The sequence below is a fragment of the Meles meles genome, chromosome 12, assembly GCF_922984935.1.
Source record: "Meles meles chromosome 12, mMelMel3.1 paternal haplotype, whole genome shotgun sequence".
NCBI classification, from domain to species: domain Eukaryota; kingdom Metazoa; phylum Chordata; class Mammalia; order Carnivora; family Mustelidae; genus Meles; species Meles meles.
The window spans coordinates 26,994,888-27,014,712 of record NC_060077.1 but is presented as its reverse complement, the minus strand read 5'-3'; the positions used below and the strand labels follow the sequence as shown (position 1 = coordinate 27,014,712).

Below are 19,825 nucleotides of genomic sequence, written 5' to 3'. Positions count from 1 at the left end.
ATGCACATGGAACATTCTCCAAAATAAATCACATCCTGCGTCACAAATCAGGTCTCAACCAGTACCAAAAGACTGGGATCATTTCCTGCATATTTTCAGACCATGATGCTCTGAAGCTAGAACTCAATCACAAGAGGAAAGTTGGAAAGAACCCAAATACATGGAGGGTAAAGAGCATCCTACTAAAGAATGAATGGGTCAACCAGGAAATTAAAGAAGAATTGGAAAAATTCATGGAAACAAATGAAAATGAAAACACAACTATTCAAAATCTGTGGGACACAGCAAAGGCAGTCCTGAGAGGAAAATATATAGCAATACAAGTCTTTCTCAAGAAACAAGAAGGATCTCAAATACACAACCTAACCCTACACCTAAAGGAGCTAAAGAAAGAACAACAAAGAAAGCCTAAACCCAGCAGGAGAAGAGAAATAATAAAGATCAGAGCAGAAATCAATGCAAATGAAACAAAAAAAAACAAAAAACAAAAACACGGTAGAACCAATTAACGAAACTAGGAGCTGGTTCTTGGAAAGAATCAGTAAGACTGATAAATCCCTGACCAGCCTTATCAAAAAGAAAAGAGAAAGGACCCAAATAAATAAAATCATGAATGAAAGCGGAGAGATCACAACCAACACCCAAGAAATACAAACAATTATAAGAACATATTAGGAGCAACAATACGCCAGCACATTTGACAATCTGGAAGAAATGGATGCATTCCTAGAGACATAGAAACGACCAAAACTGAACCAGGAAGAAATAGAAAACCTGAGCAGACTCGTAACTGGTAAGAAGATTGAACCAGTGATCAAAAAATCTCCCAACAGGGGCACCTGTGTGGCTCAGTGGTTTGAGGCCTCTGCCTTCGGCTCAGGTCATGATCCCAGGGTTCTGGGATTGAGCCCCGCATGAGGCTCTCTGCTCAGCGGGAAGCCTGCTTCCTTTCCTCTCTCTCTGCCTGCCTGTCTGCCTACTTGTGATCTCTGTCTGCCAAATAGATAAATAAAATTAAAAAAAAAAAAAAATCTCCCAACAAACAAGAGCCCAGGGCCAGACGGCTTCCCAGGGTAATTCTACCAAATATTTAAAGAAGAATTCACTTCTATTCTCCTGAGACTGTTCCAAAAAATAGAAATGGAAAGAAAACTTCCAAACTCATTTTATGAGTCCAGCATTACCTTGATCCCAAAAATCAGACAAAGATCCCATTAAAAAAGAGAATTACAGACCAATATCCTTGATTAACACAGATGTGAAAATTCTCACCAAAATACTGGCCAATAGGATCCAACATTACATTAAAAGGTTATTTACCACAACCAAGTGGGATTTATTCCAGGACTGCACAGTTGGTTCAACATCCGCAAATCAATCAATGTGGTACAATACATTAACAAAAGAAAAACAAGAGCCATGTGATACTCTCAACAGATGCTGAAAAAGCATTTGACAAAGTACAGCAATGTTTCTTGATCAAAACTCTTCAAAGTGGGGGCACCTGGGTGGCTCAGTGGTTTAAGCCGCTGCCTTCGGCTCAGGTCATGGTCTCAGGGTCCTGGGATCGGGCCCCGCATCGGGCTCTCTGCTTGGCAGGGAGCCTGCTTCCCTCTCACTCTCTCTGCCTGCCTCTCTGCCTACTTGTGATCTCTCTCTGTCAAATAAATAAATAAAATCTTTAAAAAAAAAAAAAAACTCTTCAAAGTGTAGGGATAGAGGGTACATACCTCAATATCATCAAAGCCATCTATGAAAAACCCACCGCCAATATCATTCTCAATGGAGAAAAACTGAGAGCTTTTCCACTAAGGTCAGGAACACAGCAGGGATGTCCATTATCACCACTGTCATTCAACATACTACTAGAAGTCCTAGCCTCAACAATCAGACAACAAAAAGAAATTAAAGGCATCCAAATCGGCAAAGAAGAAGTCAAACTATCACTATTCGCAGATGATATGATACTATGTGTGGAAAATCCAAAAGACTCCACTCCAAATCTTCTAGAACTTGTACAGGAATTCAGTTAAGTGCCAGGATATAAAATCAATGCACAGAAATCAGTTGCATTTCTATACACCACCAACAAGACAGAAGAAAGAGAAATTAAGGAGTCAATCCCATTTCAATTGCACCCAAAACCATAAGATACCTAACCAAAGAGGCAAAGAATCTATACTCAGAAAACTATAAAGTACTCATGAAAGAAATTGAGGAAGACACAAAGAAATGGAAAAATGCTCCATGCTCATGGACTGGAAGAACAAATATTGTGAAAATGTCTATGCTACCTAAATCAATCTACATGTTTAATGCAATTCCTATCAAAATCCTATCAAAAAAAAAAACCAAAAACCCATCCATTTTTTTCAAAGAAATGGAACAAATAATCCTAAAATTTATATGGAACCAGAAAAGACCTCAAATAGCTAGAGAAGTATTGAAAAAGAAAGCCAAAATTGGTGGCATCACAATTCCAGACTTCAAGCTCTATTACAAAGCTGTCATCATCAAGACAGTATGGTACTGGCACAAAAACAGACACATAGATCAATGGAACAGACTAGAGAGCCCAGAAATAGACCCTCAACTCTATGGTCAACTAAGCTTTGACAACGCAGTAAAGAATGTCTACCGGAAAAAAAAAATAGTCTCTTCAACAAATGGTATTGGGAAAACTGGATAGCCATATGCAGAAAAATGAAACTGGACCATTTCCTTACACCACACACAAAAATAGACTCAAAATGGATGAAAGACCTCAATGTGAGTCAGGAATCCATCAAAATCCTTGAGGAGAACACAGGCAGCAAACTCTTCGACCTCAGCCGCAGCAACTTCTTCCTAGAAACATCACCAAAGGCAAGGGAAGCAAGGGCAAAAATGAACTATTGGGACTTCATCAAGATCAAAAGCTTTTGCACAGCAAAGGAAACAATCAACAAAACCAAAAGACAATTAACAGAATGGGAGAAGATATTTGCAAATGACATATCAGATAAAGGGCTAGTATCCAAAATCTATAAAGAACTTAGCAAACTCAACACCCAAAGAATAATCCGACCAAGAGACGGGCAGAGGACATGAACAGACAATTCTGCAAAGACATCCAGATGGCCAACAGACACATGAAAAAGTGCTCCACATCACTAGGCATCAGGGAAATACAAATTAAAACCACAATGAGATATCACCTCACACCAGTCAGAATGGCTAAAATTAACGAGTCTGGAAACAACAGATGCTGGCGAGGGTGGGGAGAAAGGGGAACCCTCCTCACTGCTAGTGGGAATGCAAGCTGGTGCAGCCACTCTGGAAAACAGTATGGAGGTTCCTCAAGAAGTTGAAAATAGAGCTACCCTATGACCCAGCAATCGCACTACTGGGTATTTACCCTAAAGATACAAATGTAGTGATCTGAAGAGGCACGTGCACCCAGAATGTTCATAGTAGCAACATCCACAATAGCTAAACAATGAAAAGAACCTAGATGTCCATCAACAGAGGAATGGATAAAGAAGAATACTAGGCAGCCATCAAAAGAAACAAAATCTTCCCATTTGCAACGACATGGATGGAACTAGAGGGTGTTATGCTGAGTGAAATAAGTCAATCAGAGAAAGACAATTATCATATGATCTCCCTGATATGAGGAATTTAAGAGGCAAAGTGGGGGGGTTTAAGGGGTAGGGAAGGAAAAAATGAAACAAGATGGGATTGGGAGGGAGACAAACCATAAGAGATGCTTAATCTCACAAAACAAACTGAGGGCTGCCAGGGCGAGGGGGTAGGGAGAGGGTGGTTGGGTTATGGACATTGGGGAGAGTATGTGCTATGGTAAGTGCTATGAAGTATATAAGCCAACGATTCACAGACGTGTACTGTGGGGCTAATCATGTATTATATGTTAATAAAAATTTTAAAAAAAGAGATTAGCAAACAGCATTCAACAATACATTAAAAAGATAATTCACTGTGAAAAAATATTTTAAAAATAAAAGAAAAAAAATACTGAAAGGTCACACTAAAATTTAATAGTGGTTACCTATACATAGTTAGCTTATATTCCACCATAAATTTTCTACTTTTTTCTTTTTTAAGATTTTATTTATTTGAGAGAGACAGAGCACAAGCAGGGGGATCAGCAGAGGAAGAGGTAGAAGCATACTCCCTACTCAGCAAGGAGCCTGACTGGCTTGATCCCAGGACCCTGGGATTATTACCTGAGCTGAAGTCAGACACTTAACCACCTGAGCCACCCAGGCACCCCTCTTTTTTTTTAAGATTTTATTTATTTATTTGAGATAGAGAAAACATGTACACATAAGCATGAGTGAGGATAGGGGTAGAGGGAAAGGGAGGAGGAGAACCCCTTTGAGCTAGGAGCCTGATGAGGGGCTCGATCTCAGACAGGGCCTGAGCTGAAGGCAAAAACATAACCAACTGAGACCCAGATACCCCAAGTTTTTTTTTTTTTTTATACTCTCTGTACTACCCAAATTTTCTAGAATGTTTTTTTCAAATTATGAAAGCAAAGTTTTCAGGTTTGGGTTTTTTTTTCCACAGAATATAAAATCACGTATACTAACATGGTCTCAAGCCAAAAAGCAGAATATTTTGGCAGAACTACGTCAAAATGTTAATAGTGGTTGATTCTGAGTAGTAATGTTATGTTTCTTTTCCCTGCTTCTTTTTTCCATTTTGCAAACTGTCTACACTGAACACATATTATATATAAAAAATATTTAGCATATGCCTGGTATCTAACATGTGATAAACAAGTGGTACTTAGTACTAATACTATAGTTAAGAAGACATTCTAAGAGAATGGCCACCACAGAAGACTCAAGTCAGAGAAGATTCCAGATCTGCAATACAGCAGATCTGGCATGAAAACACCCAAACTGGGTATTTCAAGGGGGTTTAACTATGACTCTCCACATTGGTCTGTCTGCTTCTGGACAGCTGAGAAGTCTAGGTCAGAAATTATTCAGTGTTGCTCCCTCTAGAGTGTGATCAGAAAAAAAATCTTTTTTTCAGTAAAAGAAGATACCTTAGTTAGTCAGCAGTCCCAAAACTACCTGGAAAAACTTCACAATGAAATCAAATGGAAATTTTTAAAAAAGCAAAATGCTAATTTTTAGGAGCTAGGATTTTAGTGCAGTAATTTTTTTAATTTTAATTTTTTAAAATTATCGATTGCAGGGTTTATTTTTAACATTTTGAAGAATACATTGGGAATTTAGTCTGAGAAAATCAAAATGTTTACCTTTGAAGGAAAAAATGATGCTTCAAAGGCAAGGTCTCAAGGTAATGAAATTGTCTCATATGTCCTTAAGAATTAACTAAATTACCAAGAAGCTAAATTACAGAAAACTTCAATAATTATTACTTTATATAAATAACGACTACCTTTTGCTATATGAGGCCCAGAGAATCTTTTTTTTAGTTTCTTTCTTTCCTTCTTTTTTTCTTTTTCTCTTCTTAATTTGCATGCCTCCTTGTAGGAAAGAAAGTGACTTTTGATTCAGTTTAGGAAGATTATAAGTAAGTATTCTGGAGAAATAGTAGAAGACTGTGGTTTACATTTAACCATGAATGAGCAAAATATTAGGACAGATCTTTAAAAGTCTAAACCTGACATTATGTCAGGGTTCTCATTTCTGTTATCTGGCACCATGTGGATATGGGCACAGAAAAACAAGAAATTTAAGAATGAAAGGTATCTGAGTGGGTTTCTAAACCAGGGCTCAGCTAACTATAGCGTGCAGGCCAAATCCAGTCCATCTCCTGTTTTTATGTGGCTCACAGTTAAGAATGGATTTTATATTTTTAAGTGCTAAAAAAAAAAAACCAAGAAACAAAAAATTTGCAACAGAGACCTGAGACCCATGTGGCCCAAAGCGTAAAATATTTACTCTCTGGTCCTTTACAGAAAAAGATTCTAAAGAACCATTTCATTTTGCAGAGGAGTAGACTCAGAGTCTCCCTGACCTGCCCAACATCACCCCACTAATCACTGGCAGTACAGGAACACATTATAGGTCTCTTGACTCCTGGCCCACCACCTCGGAGAGACTAAGTTGTACCGGAAAGCATGAATCTAGGTTACATTTCTTGTTTAGCTCAAGGCTTAGTCACTTCTTGGGCTGTGCTTTATTATCTTTTACTAAGATTTCTCAAAGAACCTTGACCCTCCAATTTTTAAATCATCCCCTTTTTGGGAAAAAAATTAATCCTTTATCCTTTCTTTCCTTTAGGATCAGTAGTTCAGATGAACCAATTAGCCCTAGTTGATGATGAAATGTTCTTTACAAAAGGGATTCTGAGGGTGCCTGGGTAGTTCAGTCAGTTAAGTATCTGCCTTCAGCTCAGGTCATGATCCCCAGGGTCCTGGGATCAAGTCCCAAATCAGGCTCCCTGCTCAGTGGGGACTCTGCTTCTCCTTCTCCCTCTGTGTGCTTGCATGCATGCACTATCTCTCTCTCTCACTCTCTTCAATAAATAAATAAATCTTAAGAAGGAAGAAAGAAAGAAATGAATGGATAATGGATGATGAATGAATGGATTCTGGCTAATAAGGTAGGAGAAATGACTGAATCAGAAAATCACCATCATGCAACGATCATCAATGGGTGATACCATTAGGTGAAAAGTTGATGGGGAATTTCATAATGAAGGACCAGACTGCCTCACTAGAACCCACTGATCAATCCTAGTGCCATTAGAAGTGAGTCAACCAGGGGTGCTTGGGTAGCTCAGTGGATTGTCTGACTTTTGATTCTGGCTCAGGTCATGGTCTTGGGGTCCTGAGATTGAGCCCCACTTTGGGTTCCATGCTCAGCATTGAGTCTGCTTGAGATTCTCTCTCTCCCTCTCCCTTTGCTCCCACTCGCTCACGTGTGAGCTCTCGCTCTCTCAAATAAATAAAATATCAAAAAAAAAAGTGAGTCAACCAGATGTAAACATGCTTGTGTTATACATAACAAATTTCAGGAAAGAAACCATCTCTTCTAAGGAAAAGGACTTGTTTTTCATTATACACCTTTCTGCCCTGTTTGAAGGCTTTACTCTGTGGATGTTGTGCTTTTCAAATTAAAAGGGCTTTCAAAAAATCCCTTTTTCTCTCTTCTTTACAAACTGAAATTTAGCAATCATTTTAATAAATCAAGGGCAGTGCGATATGGTTAAAAAGGCAGTAAATCAGGAACTACTGAGCTAGTCTTTTTGTATCTCCAAGAATGTTTCTTAATCTGTAAACGAGAAGGTTTGATTAAATACATTCATCTAAGGCTTTTTATTATTCTGAAATTATGAGACTATGCCTCTTTGTTACAGAATACCATGTGGCTTCAGCAACTTCCACTCAACTTAAAACTACTGTAGTGTACTTAGGGATATTTTGGTTTGTTTTAGCAACAACAGTCTAATCGTTTAAGCTATCATGTATTTTATTATATGGACACCGCACACCTCAAATGCAGTACGTATCCCAGTTACTACACTAGATCCTACTCCTAGATATTAGCTGGTAAGTCAAGAGTGATGTAATACCTACCTGATGCCAGCAAATTCCACCTTTTGAGTGATATAGGCACATGTGCTGACCTAAGGATGAGAGGCAGACGGAGAGAATATGAGATTCAACAAGACATCAAGGTCACAAAGAAGGTCTCCTGCCTTTTTAATTTCTTCTAACAACCAAAGGTTCAATTAACAAGGGAGTAATAGATTTACCCTATAGGCAAACCTGCTGGGGCAAGATTAACAGTAGGCTCTTAAGAGTGTGACAAGTACAGACAATAATAAAGACCAGGTGGAAAATAAGTGCCCAGCTTCACTAACACGCTATCTTCACACATGTTTGCATACATATCTCTATTTACATGCTTATCTAATTACACAACATTCATTTCTCATTTTAGCCCTCATTTTATAGAATGGAAACCTCCCCTGTCCAATAAAAAATGAGCAAACATATTTTTTTCTGAAAATATTCACTGTATGGAAATTCCGTCTATAATTCATTGCTTCACAATACTCAAAATGTCCAATAAGAAAAATTTTCAGCACCAGCTCACAATGAATTGATCATTTTAAGTGGAAAATGTTAACTCAAAATAAAGAGATCAGGAAAATGGGAGGGTACGGCAAAAAGCAGTTTAACCAGGAAGTGACAAGATCTGGATTCTAGCCTGGTGTCAACGGCTGACTACAGTTTTTTAGTCTTGGGTAATCGCTTATCCTCTCAATCTCAATTTTCACATCTATAAATGAAGGGTAATAAATAGCTATCCATGGGAATACGTGAACATGTGAAAGCTAAAGTTCCATTCAAATGTAAGGTAATATTATAATTTCCCATTTGAACCAAAAATGTGGAGTAAAAATCTATAAACAAGCAAAAACAAAGCTCAAAAAAACCACAAAGAGAACGGGAGAAGATACACAAAGGGTTTACAATAATTATCTGTGAAACTGGTTTTAGAAATGATTTTATACCCTTCTCCCAATTAAATCTCTACAGGGAAAATGGATTATTTAATGTAACAGGAAAAGTAACAGACTTTTTTTTTTTAAATCACATCTTACCAAACTTTTCTTTAGTCGCCACATATCTCCACGGCCTATATACTGATCCTTGAAGGTTAATTCCACTAGGTCAAGGGTCACATCCTAAAAGGGATAATCAAATACATCTCTCTGTGTTACTCTGCCACACTTTATCTTAAGATAAGGCACACTAAGCATGGAGAAACTTTTTAGCAAACAAGAAAACTACTGAAAGAACATTTGATAACAGAACACTGACAAACAGCATTTCCTCCTGCCAGAAAAGGCTTCTGAGTACAGACGATAAGTCTACAACAGATGCTACAGCAGCTGGATCATGACTAAGTGCAAAGAGTACCAAAGTAATAATTCTGTGTTTAGTCTTGAATCCAGCACTTACACAGGACATTGAGCTCTGTGTTTTATTTCCCTAGATAATGTCAGTGGTATCTTTTAAACAATGATTTTTACCTATTATAGCACCATTTCTCATTTCAGAAAAAAAAAAAGAACACCTAGAGAAATTACAGTATTTTAATAGCAAATTTTACATTGAGCTTCCTCCTATATATACAGAATCTTCTTAGGAAAGCTTTTATAAAAAAGTGAGGGCTTTAAGTGCAACCTATATATACCTACAATCTAAGTGACCTATATATGACCACATATTTAATAATCCAGCACTATACTTAAGTAACTCATTATTTCCTTAGAGACCCAACCTCTTAGGAACAATATTAATCGTTCCCAAAAGATACTCAAGTCCAGAACAAACACATACCTTAGGGTCTACAACATTCACATAAACATCTTGATAAGGTCTTAATCGGAACACTTGAGTCACAGTCTGGTCCACACTAATAGTTTCTGAAACAGAAGAAATCTGGATCAGATAACATATTCTGAAAAAGCAGGCAAATATATTTTAATCTGTAGTCATTTGACAAGCAACACAAATGATTGTTGGCCATGGGCAAGAAAAATTCTCTGCCTTCCAGCATCTGAAAGCTTTTTAGGTGAAACAAGCATGTGAAATAAGACCTGAGCCTTCAGCAATTAAAAATGAGAGAAACAGAAATAGAGACAGAGGGAGAAAATTAAAGAAACCAAGGAGCAACATAAAAAAGTTCAAAGAACTATGAAAATTCAGAAATAGATCATTTCTCATTTGGAATGAAAGTAGCCGAGGTAGTTAAGGGAGAAACAAACTTTTCAATGAGCCCTTACAGCTGGTAAGTAAGAAACATACCAGATGACAGGAGATAGGGTGGTGAGAGCAAGGAGAAAACTCTTAGGATTTCGGTTTTGGTCTTTTTTTTTTTAAGATTTTATTTATTTATTTGACAGAGAGACACAAGCGAGAGAGGGAAGAGAAGCAGGGGGAGTTGGTGAGGGAGAAACAGGCTACCTGCTAAGCAGGGAGCCCGATGCAGGGCTCAATCCCAGTACCCTGAGATCATGACCTGAGCCAAATGCAGACGCTTAACGACTGAGCCACCCAGGCACCCCATGATTTGGGTTTTATAAAATGCTTCCCCATCATACCGAATTATAAAAGTAGTGGACGTCACCATCCTTTAGAGCAAATCAGAATTTTTTTTTCTTTGAAGTACCATTTAAGAAATTACCTTATTTGCTGTCAATTAACATTTTGGTTTCTTGAACAGCTCATTAGAGGTACACTCATTAGAGGAAAAAAGAAAGGATCAGATCCAGAATGAGTAAGTAGAATGGTTGCTCTGGCTCGTCCACTTACTGACATCAGGCAAGCCAATTCACCTCAGTGAGACTAAGTTCCCTCCCTCAATCAAGAGTTGTATGGGAAGATAAAAAGAAAGAGACATTACAAAAAGCTCCCAGTTTCACTTACTTATGAAGCATAATGAATAATACAGAGGACATTGGGAAAAGGAGAGAAGTGAGTTGGGGGAAATCAGAGGGGGAGATGAACCATGAGAGACTGTGGACTCTGAGAAACAAATTGAGAGTTTTGGAGGGGAGGGGGTAGGGGAGTTGGGTGAGCCTGATGGTGGGTATTAAGGAGGGCACATATTGCATGGAGCACTGGATGTGGTGCATAAACAATGAATCTTGGAACATTGAAAAAATAAAATAAAATTTAAATAAATAAATAAGACAAAAAGCTCCCAATATACTGTCCTACATTTGTGATAGGTTATCTTCTCTCACCTAGAGTAGGCACTTAACAAACATCTTATGAAAAAAATACAATATTTAGGAAAGCATGCTTTGCTAACAATTTTTTTTTTTTTTTTTTTTTTTTGGAGTTAAGAATAAAGCTTTACCTAGACAGATTAGCTTTCCTCCTGGCAATAAAGACAGTTTCTTCAGTGCCCTCAGGATGCTGACAAACAAGATTCCTTGGCAGTTTTGAAATCTGACAATTTTTTAGGGGCACACATTTTTTTTTTTTTTTAAGATTTTATTTATTTATTTGACAGAGAGAGATCATAAGTAGGCAGAGAGGCAGACAGAGAGAGCGAGAGGGAAGCAGGCTCCCTGCTGAGCAGAGAGCCCGATGTGGGACTCGATCCCAGGACTCTGAGATCATGACCTGAGCTGAAGGCAGCAGCTTAAACCACTGAGCCACCCAGGCGAGGGGCACACATTTTGACAAGGAAGTACTATGCCCTCATTACCTGAGATTATGAAGAGACACATTCCTTACAGTTTCCGGAACAGTTTCTCTAAGTGTAAAAATAAAAACCTTAGAGAAGAGAGATAAAATTCTTACCTTTCTGCAAATCTTCCTTAAGTGACTTGACTTGCAAAAGCAGAGGGCTGAAGGAGAAAGCAACAAAGAGATAGGATGTTGTAAGCTGTAATTAACCAGCTTTCTTCACCCCCTACAAAAGGCAAACAGATCCCTCTGGATATATTGTAACCTACAGCACAACAAGGGGGAGAGGTTCTCTTAGAAACAAAGAAACTCTGCACTTGCCCTCCAGGAAACAGCTAAATGCTATACAATTTTTCAGAGTTGTCATCCTGACTTGAAAATCAGAAAAAATAGACTACTTTTTAAAAGACTATTGCTTTAATGGCTATCAGACACATGAAAAAATGTTCATCATCACTAGCCATCGGGGAGATTCAAATTAAAACCACATTGAGATACCACCTGACACCAGTTAGAATGGCCAAAATTAGCAAGACAGGAAACAACGTGTGTTGGAGAGGATGTGGAGAAAGGGGAACCCTCTTACACTGTTGGTGGGAATGCAAGTTAGTGCAGCCACTTTGGAGAACAGTGTGGAGATTCCTGAAGAAATTAAAAATAGAGCTTCCCTATGACCCTGCAATTGCACTGCTGGGTATTTACCCCAAAGATACAGATGTAGTGAAAAGAAGGGCCATTTGTACCCCAATGTTTATTGCAGCAATGGCTACGGTCGCCAAACTGTGGAAAGAACCAAGATGCCCTTCAACGGATGAATGGATAAGGAAGATGTGGTCCATATACACAATGGAGTATTATGCCTCCATCAGAAAGGACGAATACCCAACTTTTGTCGCAACATGGACGGGACTGGAAGAAATTATGCTGAGCGAAATAAGTCAGGCAGAGAGAGTCAAGTATCATATGGTCTCACTTATTTGTGGAGCATAACAAATAACATGGAGGACATGGGGAGATGGAGAGGAGAGGGAGTTGAGGGAAACTGGAAGGGGAGATGAACCATGAGAGACTATGGACTCTGAAAAACAACCAGAGGGTTATGAAGGGGCGGCAGGGGGGTGGGGGGGGTGGGAGGTTGAGGAACCAGGTGGTGGGTAATAGGGAGGGCACGTACTGCATGGAGCACTGGGTGTGATGCCAAAACAATGAACACTGTTATGCTGTAAATAAACAAATAAAAAAATAAATAAATAAAAGTAATCAAAATCCAAAAAAAAAAAAAAAAAGATTATTGCTTTATCAAATCCCAGAGGGCAGGTTCATGTAAAGACTAAGAGCTGTCCTGCCTTGCAAGCCCCTTAAACAAAATATTTGGAAACAGCAGGCTGCCCAGTTAGTCCCCTTGATCCTAATGAGATGTTTACCTGTATTCATCATTGGGGTGAGCAATCTCCACAATGTCTCCAAGCTTGATGTGAGGAAACACTTTAGGGTTCATGACTAGCTCATCATCTGAAAGACAAGTCAGCAATCTCAAGTAGAAAACGGACTAACTTGGGCAACAAACTGTGGTATACATTCTCATGTTGGGTCCTTGTGACCTCATCGGTTAGTATCACTACCCCATCTCCAAGATGAGGTTCCATTTTAAATTGCAATTCAGATGAACTAAAGGATTCACAGAGAGACATAAAACTAGTGAGTAGCTGAGTTGGACAGTGTTTGGGGCCTTTGTCCTCAGAGCCCGTGCTCTATTACCACCCCACTGGGAAAAAGAAGCCCTTGCTCTCCGGAACTTAAACCTCTGGGATTAACACTTTACTTCCTTGAATTATCACATACCTGGCCTATACCAGGAACAAAACAGCCTGATCCCACAAATGCAGCACAATCCCTGATATTTATACAGTGTTCAAAGAATTTCCAAAAATTCTGTCTTTAATGTGATCCTCACAATGAATCTTTGGATCTAACAGAAGTGAAAAAATGATCTAGGGGATAATGTGACCTGCCTAATGATAAACAGCTAATAACAGCACAGCCAAGACTGATTACCAGCCCAGGATTCTCTCTTTCTTTTCCTTTCCTTTTTTTTTTTTTTTTTAAGATTTTATTTATTTGACAGAGAGAGACACAGCGAGAGAGGAAACCCAAGCAGGGGGAGTGGGAAAGGAAGAAGCAGACCTCTCGCTGAGCAGGAAGCCTGATGCAGGGCCCGATCCTAAGAGCCGAAGGCAGACACTTAACAACTGAGCCACCCAGGCACCCTTAGCCCAGGATTCCTTCTGCCTAAAGCCCACCACCTCCCATATGTCATAAAACAAAACAAAACAAAATCCCACAAGGCAAATAAAATACCCTACACTTTGGAAGGCAGCACTTGATCAGGGAAAAATTTTAGATACTAGCTCACATTAGGGTCCAATGAAACTCTTAAAATATAGGGAGGACATATGTTTCATATGTTTATTTACCCCCACCTCCACACTCACTGGGAGTGGAGAGAATTCTTTCATATATAACAAACTCAGAATCATAAAGAGGGAGTGATTTTTTATTGTTGTTTTGATTTTGAGGAAAAGCTACAGCCTTTAATTATGCTAAAACCATGACAAATACGTATATCTAAATTTCAAATATAATCAGACTCCACAAAAATTCAGCCTAGGAAAGCAAAGCATTGGGTTAATCACAAATTTTATTTGGTATATTGCTTCCATTGATAGTTTTATGCCAAATCCACTATGATGCCTTCCCCTAACTTCCATATTCTGAATTAAACTCCCTGAGCACTAATTCCACTGTTTCATTTTTTTAAAGATTTTATTTATTTATTTGACAGAAAGAGATCACAAGGAGGCAGAGAGGCAGGCAGAGAGAGAGGGGGAAGCAGGCCCCCCACTGAGCAGAGAGCCCGATGTGGGGCTCGATCCCAGGACCCTGGGATCACAATCTGAGCTGAAGGCAGAGGCTTAACCCACTGAGCCTCCCAGGTGCCCCCCCACTGTTTCATTTTACTATTTCCTTTTTGCATATCTGTCTCATCAAGCTAAAAGCTCCTTAGGGACAAGGGACCTTGTCATATTCATAACCTTTACATTTAGCACAGATATGCACCTAACTTCATTTGATGTATTTTTATTTATAGTCCTGCAGGAGAACGGGTATAACACCTAGCTGTCTTTCTCTTATACACGTGAAAAAGTAGACATGTATACATTGAATACTGTATATACCCTATCTTCTTATTCTTCCCTCTGTCAAAGTTGTTTCTGTTTTCTACTCAATTCTATCCACAAGTGTTCAGGCAGCATCAACCGAATACAAAATCTAGTATTAACAGACTCTGCATTTTAGCAGAAAATGTGTTTTAAATATAGCATTGCCTGGTATATCCTTGCCCTGGTAATTATAATGGTTACATTTACTGAGTGGCACTCAGTCTGATACTCTACTAAATACCTTCCATATACCATCTTACTCAATCCTCACATACTTTATGATATCCAAACTAGTGTTTTCCTTTTTGGGGAGTCCTTGCTCTTGGGAGGCTTACACATATACAAGAGCAAATGCATAGTAAAATACATTTTTAAAAAGGCTCATTGTGTTGTTAATTCCAATTTCTGAAGCAAATAAGATTGTTAGGACAAAAAGGAAAATTGTTTCTTTACAAAAAGGAAAAAAAATCATATTACTAATCGCCATCCTATTTTGCAGATGAATAGACACAATGTGCTAGGAAAAACAGAGAAACTCTTCTGACGTGCTTGAAGTTGAGATAAGGTAAACTAGGGGCTTGCCTGAGGTCACAGGGAAAGTTAGAGGCAGAGCTGAAAAATCTGGTTTAGTACAGAACAATATGCTTTGTCCTGCCCCTCCTCACTATGCCTCTCAGCCAGGCAAAGTTTCATGCTTTGATCAGACCTGTCTAATGGGTGTCTACTACTGCTCTCATATAATGTAAGTTTCTTTTATCTGCCAAACCAGTGCATACTAGGATTTTATAAGATATATGCAATAAATATGTAACATAAAATATAAATAGGGGTGTCTGGGTGGCTCAGTTGACTCAGCATCTGCCTTTGGCTCAGGTCATGATCTCAGGGTCCTGGGATCAAGCCCCACATCGGCTCCCTGATCAACAGGAAGCCTGCTTCTCCCCCTCCAGCTCCCTCTGCTTGTTCTCTCTCTTCTTGTCAAATAAATTAATTAATCTTTTAAAATATAAATAAACAAATAATAAAATGCAAATAAATGAAGAGTAGTAGACTGGCAACATTCATCATGTTCCTTAAAAGTCAGAATACAAATGCTTTTAGCAGGGGCCTGTGCTCTCTGGTGCTACTGTCCTCCCTGCAACTATTTCATACTTGCTGTTTCACTCAGTTAAGTTGCCTCTAGCCTCTATGGTCATGTGAGTCAGTGTGTCATTTTCAAGGCACTGGACACATCAAGAACCTCAGCCAACTTACACAACCCCCAAAGACCAATCAATACTGACCACTGCCCCCAAAGCCCTTCTTGTGGATGACAAGTTTGTAGACCTTTGTTGTTCTCATCTTGTACTGTTGTTTTTCCTTCAGCTGTTCCAAGCTTGGGGGAGAGAAGTCATCTTGCCTCTCTGCCACTGAAACACAAAAAGGCTAGAATGTCAGACTTTCTTTGCAACTGCTCTTTGATTTTAGGCCATTGAATATACTGGTATTGTTTGGAGAAGAGGTAGCACCAACCCTTGGATGAAATCACTCCTCCAATTACAAGGAGGGTTAGAGGGCAAAACGGAGAATCTGGAAACTAAAGGGAAACTGGGCCAGGGTCTAGTCCAACCTCCAAGAAGATATTCTATCACCCCCTAAATGGAAAACTTGTAGTCAACTGGGCACTCACTACCTCGTCTCTATCTAAAGCAAAAATACCCAAATACTAAAGAGATCTTGAAACAGGTTAGCGCACCCATTTTGTGGATGAAGAAAGGGTGGGCCAGAGCAAGGGACTTGCCCAAGGTCACTCAGACACTGAGATACTCCCACCATTCACGTTTCGCAGTCAGTGTCCTGGGCAAGGAGAGGATAAACAGGAGGAAGGCAGGGCTTCGTTCCCTGAATGTCCATTTGTACAAACTCTCAGCGACACCTCCTCCCCACTCTCATTTCACAGCTGCGGCCACTAAAGCTCAGAGAGGCTCGGAGACTTGTCTAAGATCACACAGCACCATGGGGAGTGGGGTCAGGACTCGAACCGGGGCCACCACCCCCTCCCTCATACTCCACAAACCCGGGCCCGGCGAGCAGCCCCACTCACCCGCAGCTCCGGAGCCCCTTCCCTCTTCAAGCCGGGACTCCGAGGGCCGGACCCTTCCACGGTCCCCCGCGCCTCCTCTGGACACCCCGCCTACGCCCCCACAGCCCTTGTGGCTTCCGTGCCCAAGCTCAAGGTTCCTGTCGGCCCGCCCCGGCCACAGTGTGCTCACCTGAGAACCCGCGCAGCTCTGGTGACTCCGCCCCGGAGCCCCGCCCCCTTCCCGCCCACACGCCCCGGGCCGCTCTGGCCCGGCCTCCGCCTCATCTCGGTGTCCGCGCCACTTCCCCATCCGGGGCTCCCGCAGGGGGCGGGGCGTTGCGTGTGACTTGTACCTCTGGATGCTTATTCTGTTTTCCACTCGCAGGCCTGGCGGTAGCCGGCCGTGGAAAGGAAATTCTTTTTCTTCCAGACAGTCTCACATAGATCTATGCCCAAGAGCTTCGTTTCCGGTTTAGTGACACACACACCCACCCCCCCACCCCACCCCCACACACGGCAAACTCAGACGAGTCTCCTTGGATCTGTAAACGGTGTTGCGGACCTTCGCCTGGCCTCACGGGGCTACTGAGAAGCACAAAATAGTTTCTGGGAGAACTTTTGTAAAATGCAAAGGGCTCAGGTCTTGCGATAGGGCGACGGATTCTGCTGAAAAGCATTCACTTTGGGGTGTACTTTTCAAATCCCTCGAAGCCCCAAATGAATTGCGTGCCTCCCTGGTAATAGCTACCCTAACTTTCACAGACATCCTTATGAAATGGTCACTTCCCTATTAGGTGGCAGGTACATTGTATTTCACATATAGGTAAACAGGCAGGGGACACGAAACTCCTCAGAAGGAAGCAAGGATGGATCCTGATCCAGTCGAGTCCAGCTTGGCTCTGAAGGCTGAGCTTCTAACGAGCATCCTCTTCATACTGAGGAGCTCAGCCTAAGACCCTTTCAGGACATCTGTCTGTTCTCCAGAAGAAAATTAGAGCTGTGTGGGCTGTTCCAGAAACTCGCCAAGGACTTCTGACAAGTTGCCAGTTCCATTTAACTGACAACGGTTTGGGAAATTTTCTGAATGTTTAAAGATGAAAACATCGCGTAGCACAAAGGAAACCTGAGTAGGAGAAGGGGGGGGGATGTGAAGAGAGGAGCTTCTTTTCAGTATCCATACTTTTGCTTTAGGATTCAGAAGTTAGAACTATAAAATAATTGTGATTTTTTTTAATATAAGTAAAAACATCTAATCAACTGCAACAGTTGCAAAAACTTCAGGGATAAAATGTTAACTATAAAAGACTTTAATGTTGCTAATTCAGCAGACACATTCAGATCCCCCTGTTTTGTTAGCAGCAGTGGCTGGTGGGAAGTCTTTCATTCCAGAGGGACTAATGGGATTCTCCCTCACTGGCCCTCATTGAAATTTGATTCCATCTCCTGAGAGATGTGTATAATTAGTGTGTCATATCTTAGAACTGCAAATATTTCACTTTTTAATTTGGCAAAAACTTGTAAAAAACAAACAAACAAACAAAATCTTAACGGGGGCGCCTGGGTGGCTCAGTTAAGTACCTGCCTTCCATCCAGGTCATGATCCCAGAGTTCGGGGATCCAGACCCTGCTCTGCTCAATGAGGAGTCTGCTTCTCCCCCTCCCTCTGCCTGCTGCTCTGCCTACTTGTTCTCTCTTGCCGTCTGTGTCAAATAAATAAAATATTTTTTAAAAAATAAACTTAATAGGTTTTGAGCTTTTAAAAAATTGTCAAACCTGGTCAAGGTTAGGGACGGCTGAAGCAGTTAGTTCCTGGACTAGGGATCTAGTCTAGGGGATTCTTGATTCTAAGATCACTGTGCTACAACTACCTGCACAATAGCCAGTTTGGGGCAGTGCGGCTTTATACCAAATTCTCTTTTCTCAGTTTTCTCCCTTGCCAGATGGAGATAAGAAGTACCTGTATTTCCTTGTTCACAAGGTGTTTGAGGACCAAATGAAATGATCGGCATGTTATATTAAGTCTTTCAAATTAAAATAATTCAAAATGGGGGCACCTGCTGGCTCAGTGGGCTAAAGCCTCTGCCTTCAGCTCAGGTCATGATCCCAGGGTCCTGGGATCAAGCCCTACATCGGGCTCTCTGCTCCGCCTCCTCTCTCTCTGCTTCCTCCTCTCTCTCTGCCTCCTCCTCTCTCTCTGCCTCCTCCTCTCTCTCTGCCTCCTCCTCTCTCTCTGCCTGACTCTCTGCCTGCTTGTGATCTCTGTCTGTCAAATAAATAAATAAAATCTTAAAAAAATAATAATACTTTAAAATGCTATATGTAAATGCAGAGTATTATTGGCAAGCATGGAATTGATTAGGAAACTGGCTTTCCTCGACTTTCAGGGGATTGAAATGATATATATGCTCCTTCCTTTGGACTTCTTTGTGCCTAATAGAGAGCTAGGAGCAGAGTTGGGTAAGGCTAGTGAGACACTTAGGGCACAAAATGTTAAGGAGATGTCCAAAAAGCTCAGGGAACAAGCTAAATAATATTTAATATAATTTTAAAAAATAAAAATTTATACAAAAACCCAGTATTAACAAAATATCACATTTTTTTAAAGATTTTTTTTAATTATTTGACAGACAGAGATCACAAGTAGGCAGAGAGGCAGGCAGGCAGGGGCAGGGGTGGGGGGGGTGCAGGAAGCAGGCTCCCTGCCTAGCAGAGAGCCGGATGCGGGGCTCGATCCCAGGATCCTGGGGCATGACCTGAGCCGAAGGCAGAGGCCTCAACCCACTGAGCCACCCAGGTGCCCCAAAATATCACATTTTAAAAAAATGTTTATTTATTTATTTGACAGAGAGAGAAAACATAAGTAGGCAGAGTGGCAGGCAGAAAGAGAGGGAGAAGTAGGCTCTCCACCTACTCCTAGGATCCTGGGATCATGACCTGAGCTGAAGGCAGCCACTGAACTGATGGAGCCACCCAGGCACCCCAAAATATCACATTTTTAAAATTATTTATCTACTTATTTATTTCAGAGAGAGAGAAAGAGCATGAGTGAGGAAGAGGGGCAGAGAGAGAAGCTGGCTCCTGGCTGAGCAGGGAGCCCAATGTGGGGCTAGATCCCAGAACCTTGAGATCATAACCTGAGCCAGAGGCAGATGCTTAACCAACTGAGCCACCCAGGTGCCTCCAAAATATCACATTTTAAAGGGGTGTGTGTGTGTGTGTGTGTGTGTGTGTGTGTGCGCGCATGCACGCACGCACGCTTATTTGACACACAGAGAGAGAGGACAAGCAGGAAAAGCAGCAGAGGGAGAGAGAGAAACAGGCCCTCTGCTGAGCAGAGAGCCTGAT

At 40.8% G+C, this 19,825-nt stretch overlaps 1 protein-coding gene across 12 annotated transcripts in view; it reads right to left on the bottom strand.

Moving 5' to 3' along the window:
* DEPDC5 (DEP domain containing 5, GATOR1 subcomplex subunit) overlaps positions 1–16,633 on the bottom strand; it is a 135,161-nt gene extending 118,528 nt beyond the window's left edge. For all 12 annotated transcript variants that reach the window (XR_006821053.1, XR_006821054.1, XM_046025268.1 and 9 more), the window contains exons 1-7: positions 16,502–16,633; positions 15,702–15,827; positions 12,622–12,709; positions 11,312–11,358; positions 9,338–9,423; positions 8,596–8,679; positions 7,562–7,611 (exon numbers count right to left, since the gene is read on the bottom strand). Coding sequence is in view for 10 of the 12 variants with exons in the window: in XM_046025268.1 (XP_045881224.1) it covers positions 7,562–7,611; positions 8,596–8,679; positions 9,338–9,423; positions 11,312–11,358; positions 12,622–12,709; positions 15,702–15,759 (413 nt within the window). In the remaining 2 variants the exon portion in view is untranslated. The remainder of the gene's footprint in view (positions 1–7,561; positions 7,612–8,595; positions 8,680–9,337; positions 9,424–11,311; positions 11,359–12,621; positions 12,710–15,701; positions 15,828–16,501) is intronic.
* Positions 16,634–19,825: the final 3,192 nt, after the last annotated feature.